Raw genomic sequence first — 20,647 nt, 5'->3', positions numbered from 1 at the left:
CCCGCAGACATAATACTTTCATTTTTTATTAGTAAAAAAATGAAATGCAATCTTTGTTTTCCGTCCCACGATTATGCGGGAAGAATAAAGGAGACGGTGACGATAAGCAATGAAGGAAATGGTGGAATGAAAAAGTGAAAGGAAACGAAAATGAAATCTTGGAGTTTTACGTCCCACAGTTATGCCGGTTAGGCTAAAGGAGACGGTAATTGAGAAATGAATGAAATGGTGGAAAGAAGAAAGTGGGGGGAAACGGGAAAACCTCGAGAAAACCCACGAGCAAGGTGTTTGTCCACCACAAAGTCCACACGGCGCGAGCTGGGATCAAACCAGGGACCTCAAAGCACCAGAGGTGAACGCTCTACCACTGAGCCACCGCGCCCCCTTGATAGGGAACGGGAGAACCCACGCTTACGATGTTTGTCCACCACAAAGTTTACTTGGTGCGAGCTGGGACCGAACTTTTTTTTTTTTTTATTATATTACTACACATTTGATCAAACAATATGTATTTCTCAAGCTCAAGGGAGGGGGCAATTTCACCCTTTTGTCCTGCCCAAATGACACCAACTGGAACATTTGCTTGCAATTACTAACAAGAAATGAATAGCACTAGAAATGAAATGAATAGCATTAGTTTTTAGAGCTCTGCGCCCGCATTACAGACTTTGGGAGGCACAAAACCCAGTGCCATGATTAACGAATTCCATAGAATTCACAAGGAACATCTTTCTGAGTTGATGTTATATGCAGCTTTTAAAGAAGGGAAAGAATGCAAATAAGGGTGTTTATGAAGCTATGGGAACATTTTGTGACGTTTTGTTCTAGAAAGGCTCTAGAAAGGCATTTCAGACCAAACGACTGAAAGAGATTGTCGTAGAGCGATAAACCTTGTAAACTTATTCTTTTTTTTTTCGTCTGAATGGAAAGAGTACATTACGTCACACACCGCTTTAGACAAGGAGAGGTGGAGTTGGGTTGAATACTCAAAGTAACTAGTCGATAAGAATTGTATTTCGGATTGCATAAGTACACGGCGCAAGAGTTTGTTACTAAGTTGGACATAAACTTTTTGTAACATTTTCTATGCTTCGAACTGTACAGTCCACAGCAAAAGTCTGTAACATGAGCATATAAGTTTATTTGTAAAACGACGAAGTCTTTTGCTCCAAAAAAATTGTGCAGGGGAGGACGCTGAGGTTTGTCCTCGCGTGATTCGTGCCACCTAGACGTTATATGTTGATTCCCTGCGCTGTTAGCCGTAGTTTCACAATAAACTTACATGCTCATGTTGCAGGTTTTTTTGCTGCGGACTGTACAAACTTGAAACAGGTGGATTTTAATCCCAAACAATATGGTTATTACCTAAGGCTAGAAGAAGGGACATACTATATCATTAAAATTGAATAAATTTTTAGCAGAACTATCATGGAACAGTCCGAAATATCGGTTCAGTTGAAATCACAGTATTTTGATTCATGAACTGAACAGACAATAAGTTTAGGAAACAGAGCATTTTGTTTTCCTGGGTATATCGCGTCATTTGCAGCAATCATTGTGGTGGGGCCGGGCTGGCTCAGTGGTAGAGCGTTCACCTTTGGTGTATGGGATCCTTAGATCGATCTCAGCTTGCACCAAGTGAACTTTGTTGTGAACCAACGCCGTGTGCGTGGGTTTTCTCGGGGTTCTCCCGTTTCCTCCCATTTTCTTCATTCTACAGTTTCATTCATTCCTCACCATCACCGTCTCCGTTAGCCTGGCCAGCATAATCGTGGGACGTAAGACTTGAAAGATTTCATTTCAACCATTGTGGTAAGTAGTGACTTGCTCTACATACTGTCTGTTTTTATCATTGCAGCATTGCGTTTCTTAAATACAGAATTGGAGGTAAATTGAATAAAGTGGACATAGGATTTTTTACGATATATCAACCCTTATGTTATGATGCTAATTGTTTTTTATAGTCGTGCTTGGTATTGGATTGGAAGTTCTTCATGTAGTGATCTGTTTCATTCGTTTCGTTTCAGGTGTCTCCAGATATGAAACTACCTGCTTTGTATTTGATTGACTCTATTGTAAAGAACGTTGGAAAAGATTATGTAAATCTGTTTACCCAAGATATAGTTTCAACTTTCTGCAGTGTTTTTGAAAAGGTAAGTGTAATATTTATGTATTTACCTATTTAAATGTTAGCTTACAGATTTTTAGAATTTCAATAAGATGTGCACTAAAAGTGAACGTCTAGGAAGAAGAAATTAATAATAAGAACTGAAAGGAGAGCTGCATCAAAATACTGCAACCTCGATCTACCTCAGATATGTCGAATTTAATCTGGAAACTGATACAATTGTATGATAACAAGAGTTTTAGGAAATCTAAAAATTGATCAAAAGATTTCGATCTTAGCCAATAATTAGTTTCGGCTCAGGGGCACAAAATTTTTGAACAGCCCCTAAATCGAGTTTTCCTATTTTCTGCGGAAAAACAGATCATACTGAGTTAACTATTCTTAGTAGCTGTTCATACTGAGGTAGCTAACCAGGGGACTATTCTCACCTTATATATATATATATATATCGAAATGTTGAAGCAAGTCTGTTTCTCAAACCTGTAAGTGAAATTGAAATATGTAGCATAATTAGGGCTTTACCTAAAAAATTAAGCACAGGATATGACAATATAAACACAAAAATTATCAAAGATTCTAGTAAGGAAATAGCACCCATTCTTGAACATAACAATTAAAGAACTTTAGGAACAAGAATATTCCCTGATGAATTGAAAATCGCAGAAGTAATACCAGTGTACAAAGGTAAGAAAACATGTAAAACTAATGACAGGCCAATTTTGATACGCCCTATTTTGAACAAGATATATGAGAAAGTAATCTGTTCTAGATTAACAGTTCAAAATAAAACATAAATAACTCAAGAACAACATGGATTTCAGGGAAAAAAAAAAGTCGACTTGCCATTAATAGTCTTTCAAACTATATCTCAGATGCTCTTTACGAGAGTGATTACGTGATAGGTGTGCTCATTGATCTTAAAAAAGCGTTCCATACCATAAATCACAAAATATTACTGCAGAAACTACAGTGTTACGGAATGCGAGGAGTCGCCTTGAATCTTATGAAAAGCTAGCTAAAGAATAGGTTGCAATTCACTAATGTGAATGGACATACACCAACCACAGCACTTGTAAACTGTGGAATTCCTCACGGTTCCATATTAAGGCCATTACTTTTCATTTTATATATTAACGACTTACCATGTGTATTGAAAAAATTCCAGTGCTGTTTGTTTGTTGACGATGCAGTTATATTCTTGAAAGGACCAGAGCTTAAAATACAGAAGTCGATTAATTTTGAGTTAGTTATCACAGTTGTTTCAAATTAATAAATTAACTTTAAATGTTGATAAAACTAATTGCCTATTCTTTAGAAACAGACATAAAATGCAAAACATTAATTACTATTCCATTACAGTAAGCTCTCAAAAAGTAACCGTTGTTGAAAACGTAAAATACTTAGGTGTTTGGTTTGATGAGCATTTCACATGGGAGAGACAATGTTCCGAAATCAGGAAAAAACGTTTCGGTACACACTGGGTTATTGTTTAAAATATCAAATGTTACCGGAATCGATCGCAAGAATATAAAGAATGAGTCAGAAAAAACTTGGCCGCTTTCCTCCCGCCATATTTTCTAGTATATAAGATGAACATTGGCAGCACTGTGCATAAGCAAGGACAGACTGCCGATCTTACTCACGAATAGATTGTCAGTTGTGAAGTGCGCGTGGTGTGGTAAAGAACGATGAGTCAGTTAGAAAAACGAAAACTATTTGTGAACAAATACCTCAAAAATCCAGGTATGTCCTTAAATAAATTAAGCAAACTCGTAAAGTACCCTCGGTCTACTGTGCAAAATGTAATTAAAAAGTACACACACGATTTAACTGTTGGAAGAAAACCTGGCTCAGGTAGAAAACCGGGGACTAGCCAACCGAAGCTAGAGAAAAGGGTTCTGCATTGCTGCGTCAGAATCCGAATTTATCGGAAAGAGCAGTTACTGGTGTGGTAGAAGCGTCCCAATCTACAGTTCACAGAATTAAAGCAAGGAAAGATTTACGATCTTTCAAAGTACAAAAGGTAGCTAACCGAGACGAAAAGCAACAACTGACGGCAAAATCCACAGTAAGAAAATACTATGATCAGTACCTTACTCAATATGAATGTTGCATTATGGACGACCAAACCTATTGTTTCGCTGATTTCAGTCAAATTCCCGGAAAGGAATACTACGTGGCACTGAAGAGGGGAGATGTGCAGGATAAATTTAAACAACGGAAGGCACCCAAATATCCCAAAAAATATTTGATTTGGCAAGCTATTTGTTCATGCTGCAAAAAAAGCAAGGCGTTCATCACAACAGGGACAATTAACGGCGAAATTTATACGAAGGAGTGTTTACAAAAACGCTTGTATCCATTTGTGATGTCACACAGTAACTCTGTTTTCTTTTGGCCAGATCTTGCTACCTCTCACTACTCTAAAGCAGCCACTGATTGTTATAAAGAAAAGAGTATCGTCGAAGTTCGAAGAGAGGCAAATCCACCAAATTGCCCTGAACTTAAGCCAATATTGAAAAATATTGGGCCCACATTAAAAGAACATTGGAAACATCAAAAGGGAAGGCGGCTGACTTGAAAACTTTTCTTCGCAAGTGGACTGCAGCTGCCAATCAAATAACAGAAGATGATGTGCGAACTCTTATGAAGCGGATTAAAAGTAATGTACGAGCATTTTTCCATAATTAGTTCTTTATGATATCTTTTGCGTGTTTAATATTTTTTACTTTATAGTCAACTAAAGTATTAAAACGACCTTTCTTCTTTTCATTTCTTTACCTACTTTTTTGGTCAAAGTTACTGGCCAAGTTTTTTCTGACTCATTCTTTATTACTATGCATTTATCCACCCATACCTTTCATACGAAATCGAAGCCTGGTATGGAAACTTAAGTGCTTAGCTTAAATAAAGCCCCGTGTTCTTCAGAAGAGAGTAATAAGAATAATAAAAAGTGAACATTTTCTTGCGCAGTAGAACAGCTATTCCATGAACTGAACATATTAAAATTAGATAAACTTTATTTTTATAGGATAATTGCCTAATGTACAGAATCCTTAAGAAAGATACAATTATATTTTCAACACAACTTGTTGAAATAAAACACTCAGTTAGTACACGAGCAAAGACAATGAACTTGAAAAACCAAAACCACGATTAAATTATGGCATCTAAAGTATCAGATACCAATGTATTAAGGCTTGGAACGCCCTTTCCGTAAGTATCAGAGAACTACAAACTTTTAGCAGATTTAAAAAACAGCTGATAGAGTACTTAAAAATTGAGACAGTACCATGTTAATGTGTCATTCTTATTTTTATTACGAACTTAGTATTTAGAACCTCGTGTGTCATGTTTGTGACAATTAGGAGCGTGGCCAAGCCTGCCAATGTTAGCGTATACCACAATCTCTCGAGCAAAATACAGGATGATTCGCGTATGTTGGATGTTCCGAATTTTTTTCTCCATTCCTATTGTACCTAAACCCGTCATTTTTTTAAATATCATTGTTCCCAATGTCTGGCGTAAATGTGAGAATTTTTTTCCTTGCGTACGACAAGTACCAGTGTTGCCATAGTCGGACAAATTTGGAAAAAACAATTTTTTTCGCAAAAATTTTGACTTTCGTCTTCTGCTTTAACTAGTTTGGCCCGAGAGACACGATAGTTACCCTGTTGAAATGGGTGTCTCATAAGGTTTCCAACGAGGTATAGCTGATATGTTTGTGACAATTAGGGGCATCACCAGACTTGCCAATGTTAGCGTATACCACAATCTATCGAAAAAATACAGGATGATTCACGTAGGTTCGGTGTTCAGAATTTTCCCCTCTTTTCCTATTGAATCTAAACCCTTCATTTTTTGATGTCATTGTCCCCAGTATATGGCGTAAATATGAGATTTTTTTGCTTGCGTACGGTATATAACAGCGTTGTCACAGTCTGACAAAATCTGCTGAAATGTATTTTTGAAAAAAGAAATATTTCCGTCTTCTTTTACTAGTTTGGTCCGAGAGACACGAAAGTTACTTTGCTGGAATGTCTGTTCTATAAGGTTTCCAATGAGGTATGGTTTGTTTGTGTGTGACATTTAGGGGCGTCGCCAAGCCTGCCAACGTAAGGGTAGACGAAAATTTCTCGGGAAAATAGGAACGGGATGATTCACCTAGATTCTATCTTTCGATTTTTTTTTTACCTAGCTATTGTACCTTTGCCCTTCATTTTTTGGTATAATTATTATCAATGTCTGGCCTACAGGTCAGAATATTTTTTCTAGCGTACGACTAGAAACAGTGTTGTCACTCTCAAATTTCGGAAAAAATACGTTTTTCACTTTTTCTCTTTCTTCTTCTTCTTAATGTTAATTTTCTCAGAAATTGATTTCAAATGGTTTAGTCGTTATTGTTTCCAAGATATTTATCACATCCCTTTTAATTTGAGAAATCGCATTTTTATCAAAGTGTAGGACTAACGATAAACACTTAGGTCAACCCACGTCCTGTCCACATTTCAAGAGTAGTTTATGTATACTAAGTTCCGTTTCCCAATATAGAGAGGCTCTTGAGGAACCCAATTTTTGACGTATTTGTTTAGCTCTTTTTTTCTTCCTCCTTTTAGGATAAGTATTTGAATGAAAATGACCTGATGAAAAAAAAAGTTGAATCAGGTTCGTATGTTCAAAAATTCTTTTCAAGCCATTTAGGTACTTTCCCATGATGAAGAGAGAACTGCAATGTTATTTAATATATTGAGAAAAACGTAGATATTGCCACCTCACATTAAAAGAAAACAAAATGGGGGATATGTGCCCACTTACGAGGGGTTGCTGATAAAGATTGAGCCTTACGAAGAAAACATTAAGCTAGAACAAGAAGCTCTCACACTATTCCACATATTCCCCTAATAAGTCAATGAATTTCCGACATGTTCTGCAACTTTTTAAGCCTTTGTATATAGAAGTATTTTGTATGCTGCTGTAACCACTCATCTGTAGCATAAGTTGCCGCTTCAACACATTGAAAACGGTGAACTTTGAGATGTTATTTGAGATTCGAGAACAGATGATAATCGGATGGATCTGGGTCTGGCGAGTAAGGGAAACGAGGCAACACTTGAAAGCCTAGGGTGGCCAATGGGTACTGTTTCAGATGGCGTGTGTGAGGGGGGCATTGTCATGCAAAAGCAGAACACCTTTGGAGATCTCACCACGACGTTTGTCCTTAATGATTTCGCGCAACTTCCTCTAGAGACCACAATAATATGGTGCATTAATCGTTGCACCCACTGGAAGATAGTCCACCAGCCAAACTCTGCCCTTATCCCAAAAGATTGTTGCCATTTGTTTCTGTGCAGACCAGAGGTGGCAATTTTCCACTAGACTCGCTCGGGCTCGCGCTCACCTGTCTCAACTGGACTCGCGATCACTAGTGCTGGCACTCACTAATCTTATCTGGGCTCGCACTCACTAATTTTATCTGGGCTCGCGCTCAATTCTCTCAACTGAGCTCGCACTCAGTTGGGCTCGCGCTCATATCTCTGAACTGGGCTCGCGCTCATCTCTCTCGACTGCCATGCTCGCGAGCTTGTACCCCTTAATGGGTTGATTAATGGCGTATGCCCCCTCCAATTTCAACCCCTGATGGAGTTGTTACAAGTAATCGGCTTCATTTTTTCCTGTCTGAGAAGGGTGCAAAAGACCTCGATGTCGACGCAGCCATACAAACCCTTTCAATCAATCAATCGAGGGTACTAACGATATTTTTTTTTAAATAGCGTATTCCAGAACAACATTGAATAATAATAGCAACACATGTTCTTGTATCAGACCATTTAGGACATGATACAGTTCGCGGTATAGATAATGCTACAAAAAGTTTGTCTAATTACTAACAAACTCTTGCTTCTTGTGCTTATGCATTCAGAAACCTGCTCCTGGTGTTCAATCCAACTCCTCCTCCATATTCTTCGCTTCTTGTCTAAAGTAGTCTGTGTGACGTAATATACTCTTTCCATTCAGACGAAAAAAGGGAACCATGTTTACAAGTTTCATAGCTCTAAAATCTTTTTCATAGTATGTTCTGGAATGCCTGTTACAAGATGTTTACATAGCTTCATAAACGCCTTTATTTGCATTCTTTCCCTTCTTCAAAGACTACATATTACATCAATCTAGGAAGATGCTCCTTGTGAAATCTATAGAAATTGTCAATAACGGCAGATGTTTTGTGCTTTCCAAAGTCAGTAATGCAGGCGCAGAGCTCTAAAAACTACTGACAACAATGAGTGTTACCGATGATTAATTTCGTTTCCCAGTAATTGCATGCAAATGTTTAGAGGAGTCATTTGAGCAGGACAGGAATTTAATTCCCCCTCTCTTGTATGTGATAAATACAATTAGTTTGATCAGATGTATAGTAGAACACTAATATAAAAACTGAAACTCTTATGTCGGCGGATCCTTCTCTCCCAAACAAAATACATGTAAAATGATGCTTTTAGCAACAGACTGTAGAGTTACTCATTTCCCTACGTCACTTTATAAAGTTTTGTACGATGACGACAGACGGGCGGTAATACAATATTCCATTGTTACTTTAATATATTTATAGATCTTTACAAATTTTTAACTCAGAGGTAGTGGACCGTGCAGTGCAACATGGACTCCTGGAGGAATTTCAAACGAATTTAGTCTACCTATAAATTACCACCTGAAAAATTATACTGTGGGCGGTAAGGAACTGAAACCATTCCTAGGATGGGAAAGGGTGACATATAAAAATAGGAGAATACGAACGATATTGGTGTCGAGTTCATAGTCTTCGGGTTCGAAAAGATAAATAGTGGCACTCCAGATGAGCGCTCCTCATTTTTTTTTTTTAATGCATAAGGTAAACACCCCAGTAATTGACATGGATAAATTCGCCGCCAGTAATGGACACTTCGGCGGAAATGCGTCAAAAATAAGACAGTGTCTAACGCAGGAAAGTCTGCATTGTGTTGGAAATTATCTACGTGATATACTGGTTCCACTCAAAATTGTTAGGCTGTCGTCTGCTAAATCTACGGACTCTGCAGTTGTGGTAAAGTCATGGTGTCGATTGTACGCGCTTGTTTTCACATTGTGTTAAGAAGTTGAATAAGCTAAGAAATCACTTGGCAGCTCTCCTATAGTAAAGCTATGAACAAAATGAAAGGTGTGTTTTTTACGCACTAATATTGGTATAAGAAACGCATAAGTGTGGCAAAAATGTATATTAAAAAACTTGAACCGTCAATATTTGGGGTGTCCATGACTGGTAAGCTAAATGTGCTATTTGCCAATGTTGGACACCCCCTGTCCATTACTGGTAGAATTTGAAAATGTGTCAATAATACAAATGCCCACTGCAAAAGTACCATGAAAGCTATATGGACAAACTGGCTCAAAAAAAAACTGATAGCTTGTGAGATTTACCAGTAATGGACAGTGGGTGTGTATTACTGGTGTAACTTAGCAACTTTCGTCCAATAATGAACACTTTGCACACGTTCCAGTTCGTATATAGGGGATGATTCAAAATAATTATTACAATGCTTGCGAGTTGATTTTAGAGGTCAAAAGAGGACAGAAATGTATTTGGCGTTGTTTCCTATGGGACGTCGTTCCGTTGGTAGGGCTCCTTAAGGAGTCCAAAATATGAATGATATGTTTGGCTTTTCGGCAACTTTGGCTGAACGTAAGGCAATGAAATTGTGTGGGATATTGGCAGGAAATTGTATAGGATCTATTCGTAAGATAAATCCCGGGATTTGACCGTTGGAAGTCAGACATAAACAAACGGCTCAATTAGATATCACAGTCTCGAATTGAGCCATTTATTTCCATGTCTGAGTCCCAACGAAAAATGCCGGGATTTATTTTACGAATAGGTCCTATACAACTTCTTATACGTCCTATACGAATAGGGCCAATATCCCACACCATTTTTGTTCCTCATGTTCAGCCCCATTTGCCGAAAAACCGAAAACAATTAAAATCTGAACTCCTGTAAGGGCCCTACCAACGGCACGAGGCCCCCAAAGGAAAACATGTCGAATAAATGTTTGTCTTATGTCGAATATATGGTATTTCAACGAGCGACTTCAGAACAGTTGTAACAGTTATTGAGTCCCAAATTTCACGAGAAAAACTATTATCATTTAAACGTTGTTTGGAGGATTTGCAACTATGGAATGGACGCAACGAGGATACTATCTTTACAAAAAAATAGTCACAAATTTTCAACGAGTTAGTAAAACCGAAGATGTATTTCGTATGAATAATGTTGCTCAACTTGTCCAAGAAATTCCTGCACTTTTGCAAAACCCAACACAAGCAGATTTGGATGAATCTTTCAGAGTTTGATTCTAGTCAGACCGTAAACCCCGCAGCAGATTACGTGTGGAATAGTTTGATACTGTTCTCTGAAACAATGTCAATGTCTGGTCAACATTTTTCTGCATTCATAGAAACAACCAGAAACCCAGAAGTCTGTACAACAGTTTCCTTCGTGACAGAATTTCACACAGGGGACATCTCTTCAGAAACCGCAGAAGCCAACAATTCAGAACCAACAGTTATTGCTTCCTCATCATCTACATCCAACAACTCAGATCCAACAGCATTTGCTTCTTCATCAACTACACACACAATTAAGTATGGTGTTATTCTGATGTTCCGCCTCCTTTCAAAAGCGCTCTGTTTTGGTCCGAGGACAAATCGAGGTTGTCCAAAAGAGAGGAGGAGGAACGAATTCCTGGAGTTGTCACATCTAAACAGGCACGCAACTAGAGGGGAGCTAAGGGTTCTGCCCCTCCAGATCTTTTCGTGGCCCCACTAGACCTGAATACAAAATGCTATTTTTAGTACAAAAAACACAATTTAGATATTTGTAAGAGAATTTTTAATTACTTGGCGCCCCTAATATTCATGGCTCCCCCAAACCTCTGTGGCTGGTTTCGGGCCTGCATCTGAACAATCTCGTCTCGATAGTGAATCGAAACTTAAAACCAGAATTGAGCAGGAGAAGTTACAGATAAAACGTATGATGGAGTTGAAGAGAGAAGAAGAGTGACACGCAGAACAAATAAAAATGGAGCGTACAAAGCAGAACTTCAAATAGAAAAAAAAAAATCCTTAAAGAACTTTTCTTTTAAGTTTGTATCGGAAAATGGTACCGGTACGTTTCAGAATAGCTGTTTGCTTTTTTTTTTTTTTTCAATAATAATAATAATAATAATCATCATCATCATAGGTATTCTGCCCTTGCTGGTAGATCACTTGCAGTAACTGAGAAGCTTCCATGCTCCACTAATAATAAAAATGCTATTTATTTTCACCAGTTGTTCCTAAACATATGCAATTTCTAATGAACATTGGACTCTTTTCATTCGTTTTCACTCAAGTACTGGTTTTGCTTAACGTTTTTAAGTGTAAAATAAATTAAAATCCTATGCACAAATACCGGTTACCTATTAAATTACGCCTCGGTAGGTTAGACGTAAAACTTTGCTGATTTTTCTTTATGTCCATCACTTGGTGTCCATAACTGGGGCATCCACTTTTTTAAATGTCCTTTACTGGTTAGAAAAATAGGGTTACAAGAACAACTCAAATAGTACATTCTACTAGTTTTCTATAGCAGTAATGACTACGATTTAATAGGCGCAAGTGTAAACTATGCCTACCACTACGAAACAAGAAGATTACTATAATTCTCTTCCATCTACAACCTCTTTTGCCAAAAGTGCTCTTAATAGTGTCCATGACTGGGGTGTTTACCTTACATGGATTTGAAAATTATATTTTTCTTTCAAGCATGATTTGTGAAAAAACTTATCCTTCAACTTTATTTTAAAATTATTTTCTACTTCGTTATAATTACATATATTTTTTGTTTGTATTTTATTCTATGTTATACATTTATTTACATTTTATGTCTTATACATTTGAAGAGAAGCTTATGACAATTCAGAGCAGCAGGGACACACAGGATGTAGGCCCTGGCGGTCCATACTTCCCCGCAAATCAGTACTTTTCTGTAAATTTTACCTAATTTTAGAGAATAAGTTAGACAGTTTTGTAAAGTATGTTTTCATGTTGAATTTGGACCCTTCATGAAACTGTCGAGCTCTGAAATTTCCGCCTAGCCCCTGCGCAATGACGATTTTAAGGAGTGATCAGGGAGTAATGCATCCTTAGAGCAACAACAATTCCCAAGAAGTCATATCTCTGTTTCCCGATGTGATACCAGTATTTGTGGATTACCACCTTTTACTCTCAGTATATTGTAATCACCCCAAAGGAGCTGTTGTGAAATCTTCACTGGTTCTCCCCTTTGACCCCCATATCAATAGAGACAACCTTGGACATATACCGTATCTGGAATATCACTACTTATGCCAGTGACCCCGAAAACTATGCATTCGACACAAATATAGGATGTTTTCGATTCGTTTTGCCTGTCCTCCCACTCTGTCATTCTACCAAGGCTTGAACTTAAACAGCTTCGGCCGTGTCACTATTTATCTTTGCGACGCCGAAAACTATAAACTTGACACTATCGTTCGTATTTTATTACTTTTACATGTTGCGTGTTTCCTTCCTAGTAATGGTTTGTTTCGTACCCCCTATAGTATATTTTTCAGATTTAATTTGTGTGTGTACTAAATTAGTTTGAAATTTCTCCAGGAGTCCATGTTGCATTATTTGGTCTACTCTGCGTAACAGTATTCGAATTAACGGGGGTGATTGCAGGGAAATCCCCCTCTCGTAAAATATCCCTGCTTTGTATCACAGAAATAACATGCATAACTTGGGATTCACGTTCGATACTTGTATCGGAAGCTGAAGTTTTCCTAAAGTCTTGAATTCTCCAGATCGTAAGATCTCTCTCCCTTTGCAATGATGCGATGCTCTAAAGCGAGTTCTCCACTTCAATTCGGCAACTATCTGATGTGTAGTCCGGGATCCACAGTACATGCCCGTAAAAATTTGTGGGTGCACGGAGTTTTATTGTAGCATCGTGTTCTTCGACCTATCGCTTTCTTTTTTCTTTTTTTCTTTTTTTTCTTTTTCTTTTTTTTTTTTTGGTGTGTGTGTGTGTGTGTGTGTAGACATCTAAATTATGGTCGCTTACCTCCACAGACACCATTTTCCATTATGGCCGTCAAATAAGCAATCAGCATACATAACTAAGGGACTAAGTCACCTAGAAAAGTGATCTTGGTGTCGAATCATAGGTTTTCGGGGTCAGAGAATTTAAATGTTACCTTACATTTCCGATGTATTTGAGTCTTGTGTATAATACAGCCAGGCGCGTGCGCAGAAATTTATTTCGGAGGATGTCCAATGCTGACACACCAATACCAAGTCATTTCAACTTAAGAGACTTCACAATAGAAACTCTTGACAACTTCGACTTTGAGGACAAGTCATCGCTCTCAGGTAGATTTGGAAGTCAGCATACTGCCATGGCTCTTTTTCAACATAAGACATCAGAAGAGATCCACAGAAAGAAAAGCTATTTCACAAACTGCACTGATGATGAGAACTTGTAAACTTCAATGTGAGCTACCGTGTCAAAAAATACTAAATCGAAGAAAGAGTAGAATCAAACCTGCTGTTCCGAACAACTTTAAAGTAGCTGAGGATGTTGGCATTCATTCATCTGATGAGGCACCCACATGTGCTCTAAAAACTGAGTTTATTTATCTTACTCGATGTGGTGCGTTTTTAGGTGACATTCAGCCTGTATCACCAACGTGGAGCAGTGATACTCTTTAATTTCATCCAAGATTGCACCAATTAAACAAGTTGGGTTTCTGCCAGTTATTTCTTCCCCAGTTATTGATTACGCTACTGTGTGTACTGCTCTTTAAAAATTTGAATCTGTGAGATAACAATTAAGACAATCTAACCTTCCGGTTTTCTGTCACGAAGGGGTATTCTATACAGTAGCGGGCATAGTTTTCAGTAACCCAGAGAAATTTTATTGCATATTGCCAATGCTTGGAATGTTTCATTCCACAAAAGTGGCTCTACTGTGTGGTAGGAGGTGCCTCCTTGGTAGCGGTTTCGATGATGCTCTGGTTGAAACAGAAATCTTCGGAGTGAATTCAGTTAAGAGTGTACAGTACTAAATGGCAAATAGTATGTTCAGGCGTTTCAAGGAATGTTAATTGTCTTTGAAGTACTCGAGAAAATGATTTGGGATGCTTTCTGGGGTAGTAACGAAGAGGAAGCATACGACAATTTGCTCAAAGTAAATCAGTTTCGACTGGCCTTGCAAAATAAAGAAAAAGAAAAATGTAAATTCCTCCATACTCAAATCAACAATTAAGAGACTGCTACTTAAAGCTTGTGAACGAATGTACCGAGAAATAACTTTGCAGTTACCTCAACAATTTCCTCAACATTGTAGGAAACCTTGTAACGTTTGATCGCAAAAAAGACTGGAATTTACATGTTGAGACCGTTGAGTCATTAATCCCTATATTTCAGCAATTCAATTGCCTGAATTATGGATCATGGTACTTGGAGTTAATGAAGCGCTTTGAAATAGTTGCTTGCATGAAAAGTTCTTGGATGGTCAGTTTGTAGTTCGTGAAAAAGACTGCACATTCCACGCATTGGCCCCCGATATGAAACTGGAACAATGAATCAACGAGCTAAAAAAGTACGAGATGAATCATTGGACAAACGCGTAAAACTCAGTACGTCACTGAATAGCGACTGATCTATCACGAAGTTCTCACCATTGTCAATGTTTGTAACAACCTTACAAGTGCACAGATAATTAATCACGCAAACAGTTCATCATCAATTAACAGGGAAGCAAAGCCAATCGTTTCACTTCTGTCACATGTTTGCTTCACTTCATAATAGCAGAAGATAATCCATTCAAAACACACACAACATTGTGACAAAATAAATTGTTCCTGAGGATGTGAGGGCAAAAATTTTAGGTGTATTAGGAGATGGGAGACGTAACTATGAGAAGTTTAGAAAGGAGCGCTTTGTTATCAAGGAAAGGAAACTGACGAACGGAATTTAAAAAAGCCTGTGTCCCCCACCTTCAAAACTCTTATTACAAACAACACAACTGTGACACCTATCATCATCAAGTCAAGAAATTTTTCACAGATTCAGAAGAAAATCAATATTGCAAAAGAAAGAGGCAGACAATGGAAGAAATACTCTCTCATGATCCCATAAATTCAAGTCAGTTGTTTGAAGATGATGCACCTTCGAGACCAACAAAGCATGAGCTAGTATTATATTTGGAGAAAAAAATCGACAAGAGTACCTCATTTCATTGAGAATTTCCGGAACGTACTACTGTATTTGTTGATTTTATGTCGCAGATAAGAATGATGAAGATGACATTATTTAAGAACTTTGGAGAAGCAATAGACACCGTTATTGAACGAACGACTAAAGTGTGCCCAGCCAAAGAAAAACACTCTATTTTTGACAATTTACTTAAAGTGCGAGAGTACGTTGATTATGCACTACGGGATCTATTTGCCTAGTTTGCCTTCAATCTCAGCCTCACATACCAATCCAAATTGAAAATTTCTGTATTACCGTTCAAATTAAAATAGCAAGCCTTAAAAAAAAAGTGATATTTAAAAAACCTTCAACAGACTTATTCTTGTTCCAAGCGGAATGGTAATAAACGACAGTGTCTTTCCTGCTACAGTATGCTTAAAAGGAAATGTAACTAATATTGAAACGGTCACATGAAAGATTGAAGAAGCCGACCAACGAATTGTGCCTCACATGTACTGGGCAGTTGAAAGCGGCGCGCAGCAAGTTGTTGTGATGTCCAATGATGCTGATATGGTTGTTTTGTTACTAAGATATTTTGCAACCTTAAGTAATAAAGAACTGAAGCAGTGGGTAATGTTTGGGGTGGGAGAAAAGCGTCATTTCATTCCTATTCATCACTCATGATACAATTGGAGACAAAATGAGTAGCGTCGTCTTCAGCGCTCACATTCGCACTGGTAATGACATTGTAATTAAAGTAGGTACAAAAATGCAGCACTGAGTGCATAACCAATAAATTATCTTAATTTTTCTGAAACAATTAGTCTCTCAGCTGAAGACATAAAGAATGCAGAAACATATGTAACGAAAGTGAGGACCAGATCGACTGAAGTAGAAACTTTCGATGCTTTACTTTCTCAACTGAGCGTAAACCCATCAGCTGGCACCCACTTCATTTGCTATTCGAGGCCACATTAGAGGCGCGAGCTTGGTCATCAGAGAATCTCTGTTGTTATTAGAAAAGAAACGCATTACTGAAAACCCTGTGGAATTTGGATGGGAGGAAGTAAACGGTTTCCTGAGACCAGAAAGTGTTTCCGACCTTTGCCAGATGCTGTATTGCGAGTGTGTTCTTGCAAAATAAACAATTGTAAACAATGTATATGTAAGAAATGTCAAGTATTGTGTACAGTGTACTGTCTTTGTCAGAAGGGCTGTGAAAATTCTGTTCTAAGTCACATGCATTTTGTTTTAGACTTGTAAATTTGAACACACATTAAGTAATCTTTAATCTGTATTAGAAAAAAAAAAAAAAAAAAACCTTTTAGTAGTTTAAATAAGAAAGTTGCTCAAATGTGAGGTATAAGATATCTGCGGGAAAAACAAATTGTAAAATGGTAACACAGTGCTCTTTATGGAACTACTTGGTTTTGTGTGTTAGTATTGATATTTTACATGTTGACAGAAAAATTAGCATACATTAAACATGACAAAATAATATTAGAGAGACTATAGATATTGTGGTTGCTCAAAAGTTGTGTATAATGTTGTTTATATGTGGGAAATATTGTAAGAATACTCTGTTGTTTAGCCACATCAGCACCTTTTCTAATAGTTTAATTTGTTTATATTAATGATATTTTGGACCATCAACAAATATTAATTCATAATGGTACTAATAGCACAATATTTGATATACTGCTTTTACATATGTTGTAAACCTTAAACTATTTTGTATATCAACTTTGTTTTCGGAATAAAGCCTTTTCAAAAAGTCCAATTTTTAATTTCTTATAATTTTGTTCCCATCTATTCGAAATTCGTTAGACCATGATGATAGTATTTGACACTAAGGTTCATTTCACTTGCGTTGTTATTATTATTTTTTTTAGAAACCTTCAAAGTTTGGTTGTTTTTAATATTTGTGATGCTGTGGCGTCGTTAACTTACAAAACTGAACAATAAGTGTGGTATTGTTTTCTTTCTAATGTAGATTTGAAATTTGTAATAATCTGACGTAGTGACATTTGAAAAATACATCTTTGTGTTGGATTGGCAACACTGGTAATCTGATGGTATTAAAGAATACACCAAAATGTGTGTCTCTTTGTGGTAAACAGATATAATTGAAAACTTCTCTTGCTTCGGTTTGTAGGTTTCGAAATATTCCTGTGGATGAATTAAAATGACCCACTGTATTTTTGTCTGTAATGTGTAAAATTCTCCAATATATAGCAATTTCATGGTAATATTTGAATTCCTTGACCTTGGAAACCTATGATTCGACACCAAGATGACTTTCCTAGGTGACTTAGTTCCTTAGTTATGCATGCTGGTTGCTTATTTGGCGGCCATATTGGAAAATGGCGCCTGTGGAGATAAGCGACCGTAATTGAGATGTCTATCCAAGAAAAAGTAGACAACGATAGGTCGAAGAGCACAATGCAAAAATAAAACTGTACACTCACAAATTTTTACGGGCATGTACTGTGGATCCAGGACTAGTGATCCTCGCAGTTCGGAAACTTTCCTTCTTGTTTCAGAAAATAAGTTTCGTCATAATATGGATGCTGTCCGATCATTTTTTTTTTTTTCTGCAATTCTAAAATCGTATATGTAAACCATCCCTCTCCATATTTGAATCTCTCTAAATTTCGTTTACTATCAACGCACATGGCTTGGGATCAAAACATTTGACGATTCCTAAAACCAATGTAAGTGCTCTAGTAATTGCTACCGTAACTTTATAGATCTGTTGCTAAAAGCAGCGTCATTTTATATGTATTTTGTTTGGGGGAGGGGAATCCCCGTCGACATGAGTTTCAGTTTTTATATTAGTGTTCTACTATACACTTGATCAAACAAAATGTGTTTATCAAACTCAAAGGAAGGGGGGAATTATACCCTTCTATCCTGCACAAATGACACCCTTGGAACATTTGCTTGCAATTCCTTGAAAAAAAAAATGCAGTTAATCATTGAGTAACCGTAATTTCTGTCAGTAGTTTTTAAAGCTCTGCGCCTGCATTACTGACTTCGGATAAATAACTGATCGATAGTTAATCAGTTTCACCTAAATCCGTACTGATAGTCTGCAATAATTTCCTCTACGTGTAGGGGTCAATCTTGTTAATACAATGTTTGAGATGGTTTTATAGGATGTTGACAAAAGAGACAAATAATGATTATAATTACATTTGTTGCCTTATGCACGAAACATCTGTTGATACGTGTTACTCTTGTCTCAGTTTCTTCTTGTTCTGGATGAGTAAATAAGTTTATATATTTCGTTTCTCAGGCTAAAGTTAACTCAGCGGAAATTTCGTCTATGCCCGGATATTTGTTTCTTCAATTTCTTTATAGTGCCTGCTCAGTGTCCATTTCTGTTTGACTAGTACCTGAAATGTACGGTTATGATGTATACATTTCACTTTCTCCAAGAGTGTTACTGTTTGGCTGCGTCCTTAGCAAATTGTCAAAGAAATCTTTCTACCTATTCAAAATATTCATAAGATTTACTCCATCAGCTTTGAAGCGCGAGAACCTTGCTTAATTCGTCGATACTTATACATATTCCGAAATGCGAACTAATTGTCAAACTAGAAGTCGAACTCGGAATCACGTGCACAGAAAACAGAATTAGGCTACGATGTTTTCCTCGATTTTGTGAAAAAGATTTCGTAAGTAAATGTTTCATTAGCAGTTTTAAGAGATGGCGTCAGTTATTTCTCGTAAAAACCAGAAAGATCACAGATTGAGGTTAATTCTTTGTGTATAAGGTTTTGAACAATAGTTCATTTTTGTAAGAAAAAAAAATGGATACTGTTGTTAGCAGGTAGGGTGAATTTCGTGTAGACATTTTTGTTTTCTGAAAATGACACTGGTTTAAAAATTCTTCCATAGTTCTGAAGTACTTTATAATTAAGCAGTGAATATGGCTAGCATTATTGATTTATTTTACAAAACAATAGTTTTCGAAAACTTCTACATTTGTATTTCATTAGGAAATATGTCGATAAAAGAATCTGCATGTTATGCTTCAGGATTCTAATTAAAGTGAGTGTAATTAAGAGGTATGAGCATAATGACTATCCTTTTGAATTCAAATTTTAAGTGGGAAAGGTTAAAATTCAAGAAGAGAGTCTTCAATATTTTTGACTATTTTTGACCTATCATTAATGATTCAGTTGTGTAGTGATAAAGGGAAAAATTGGTGGTTACACGGTACATTTAATGTGATACCGTTACCACAAAATAAATGATTTTAAGTGTTTATAGTCGATGTAGTGAGCGTAACGAATTCTAATAAGTGAAATGTTAATTGTCTTTCCACAATGCGCTAATAGAGGTGATTAGGAAGAATGTCATTACATGAGCTGTCATTGTCTGTTATGACACTCTTATTACAAATTTAGTAGCTTTCGTGTATCCCAGTTAAATTTTTCATCGTGACAGACATTTCCTTAATATTGTCCATCCATTTATAGTCCTTTCTCCTTTCCCATTTCTCTTTCTTCCTCAGAGTAATTTGTTCACGAACATTCCAATCAGTGTCTTTTCCTTTTCGCACTTATTACGATATTGTTTCATTTAGTGCTGTTTCTAATACTCATTGATTTTTCGTTCGATTTAACTAATCTCTTTTTGTCCGCATGTCCACATTTTGAAAGCCTGTAATTATTTTATTTTATTTTATTTTATTTTTTTAAAATTCTTTGTTTCTTTCCTCCGCTGTCCTATGTACAGGTTGCGAATGAGTTGTCGGTCTCTGCAGTTAACTCCGATTTCTTTAAATATTTTCAAAAGTTTTGTCTGATTGACCCGGTTGAAAGTTTTTTGCCAGTCGATGAAGCAGAAACATAGCTCTTCCTTCACATCAAGAACTCGTTCTGATATAATTCTCATCAACCCAATAGCATCTTTGATGCCTTTTTCTTTCCGAAATCCAAACTGATATTCTTCTAACATCTTTTATCTTTCAAGCCTCCTGTTCAGTATGCGTGCAATGATCTTTCCAGTGTGGGAAATAAGGCTAATGGTTCTGTGATCGCTGCACTTCTTTGTTTGCTTTTCCTTGGGCAATGCAATCCTTGTAACATCAAGAAAATCCTTTGACCACTCTCTACTCAGGTAGATCGTGTTAATAAGTGAAGTCAGTACTTCATTGCATTGTCCCTTGAGCAAATCTGCTGCTATCTCGTCTCCAGTGGCCTTTCTCCTTTGCATGTC

At 37.0% G+C, this 20,647-nt stretch overlaps 1 protein-coding gene across 4 annotated transcripts in view; it reads left to right on the top strand.

Annotated features, from left to right (window-relative positions):
- The window catches only part of LOC145670295 (uncharacterized), a 244,463-nt gene that overhangs the window by 41,391 nt on the left and 182,425 nt on the right, over window positions 1-20,647 (top strand). For all 4 annotated transcript variants that reach the window (XM_081738762.1, XM_081738760.1, XM_081738759.1 and 1 more), the window contains exon 2: window positions 2,028-2,153. In XM_081738762.1, coding sequence (XP_081594888.1) covers window positions 2,028-2,153 — 126 coding nt within the window. The remainder of the gene's footprint in view (window positions 1-2,027; window positions 2,154-20,647) is intronic.

The sequence above is a fragment of the Thermobia domestica genome, chromosome 14 (genome assembly GCF_964235325.1).
Source record: "Thermobia domestica chromosome 14, izTheDome1.hap1.1, whole genome shotgun sequence".
NCBI lineage: Eukaryota > Metazoa > Arthropoda > Insecta > Zygentoma > Lepismatidae > Thermobia > Thermobia domestica.
The sequence above is the reverse complement of the archived record's forward strand: the minus strand, read 5'-3'. Positions and strand labels throughout refer to the sequence as shown.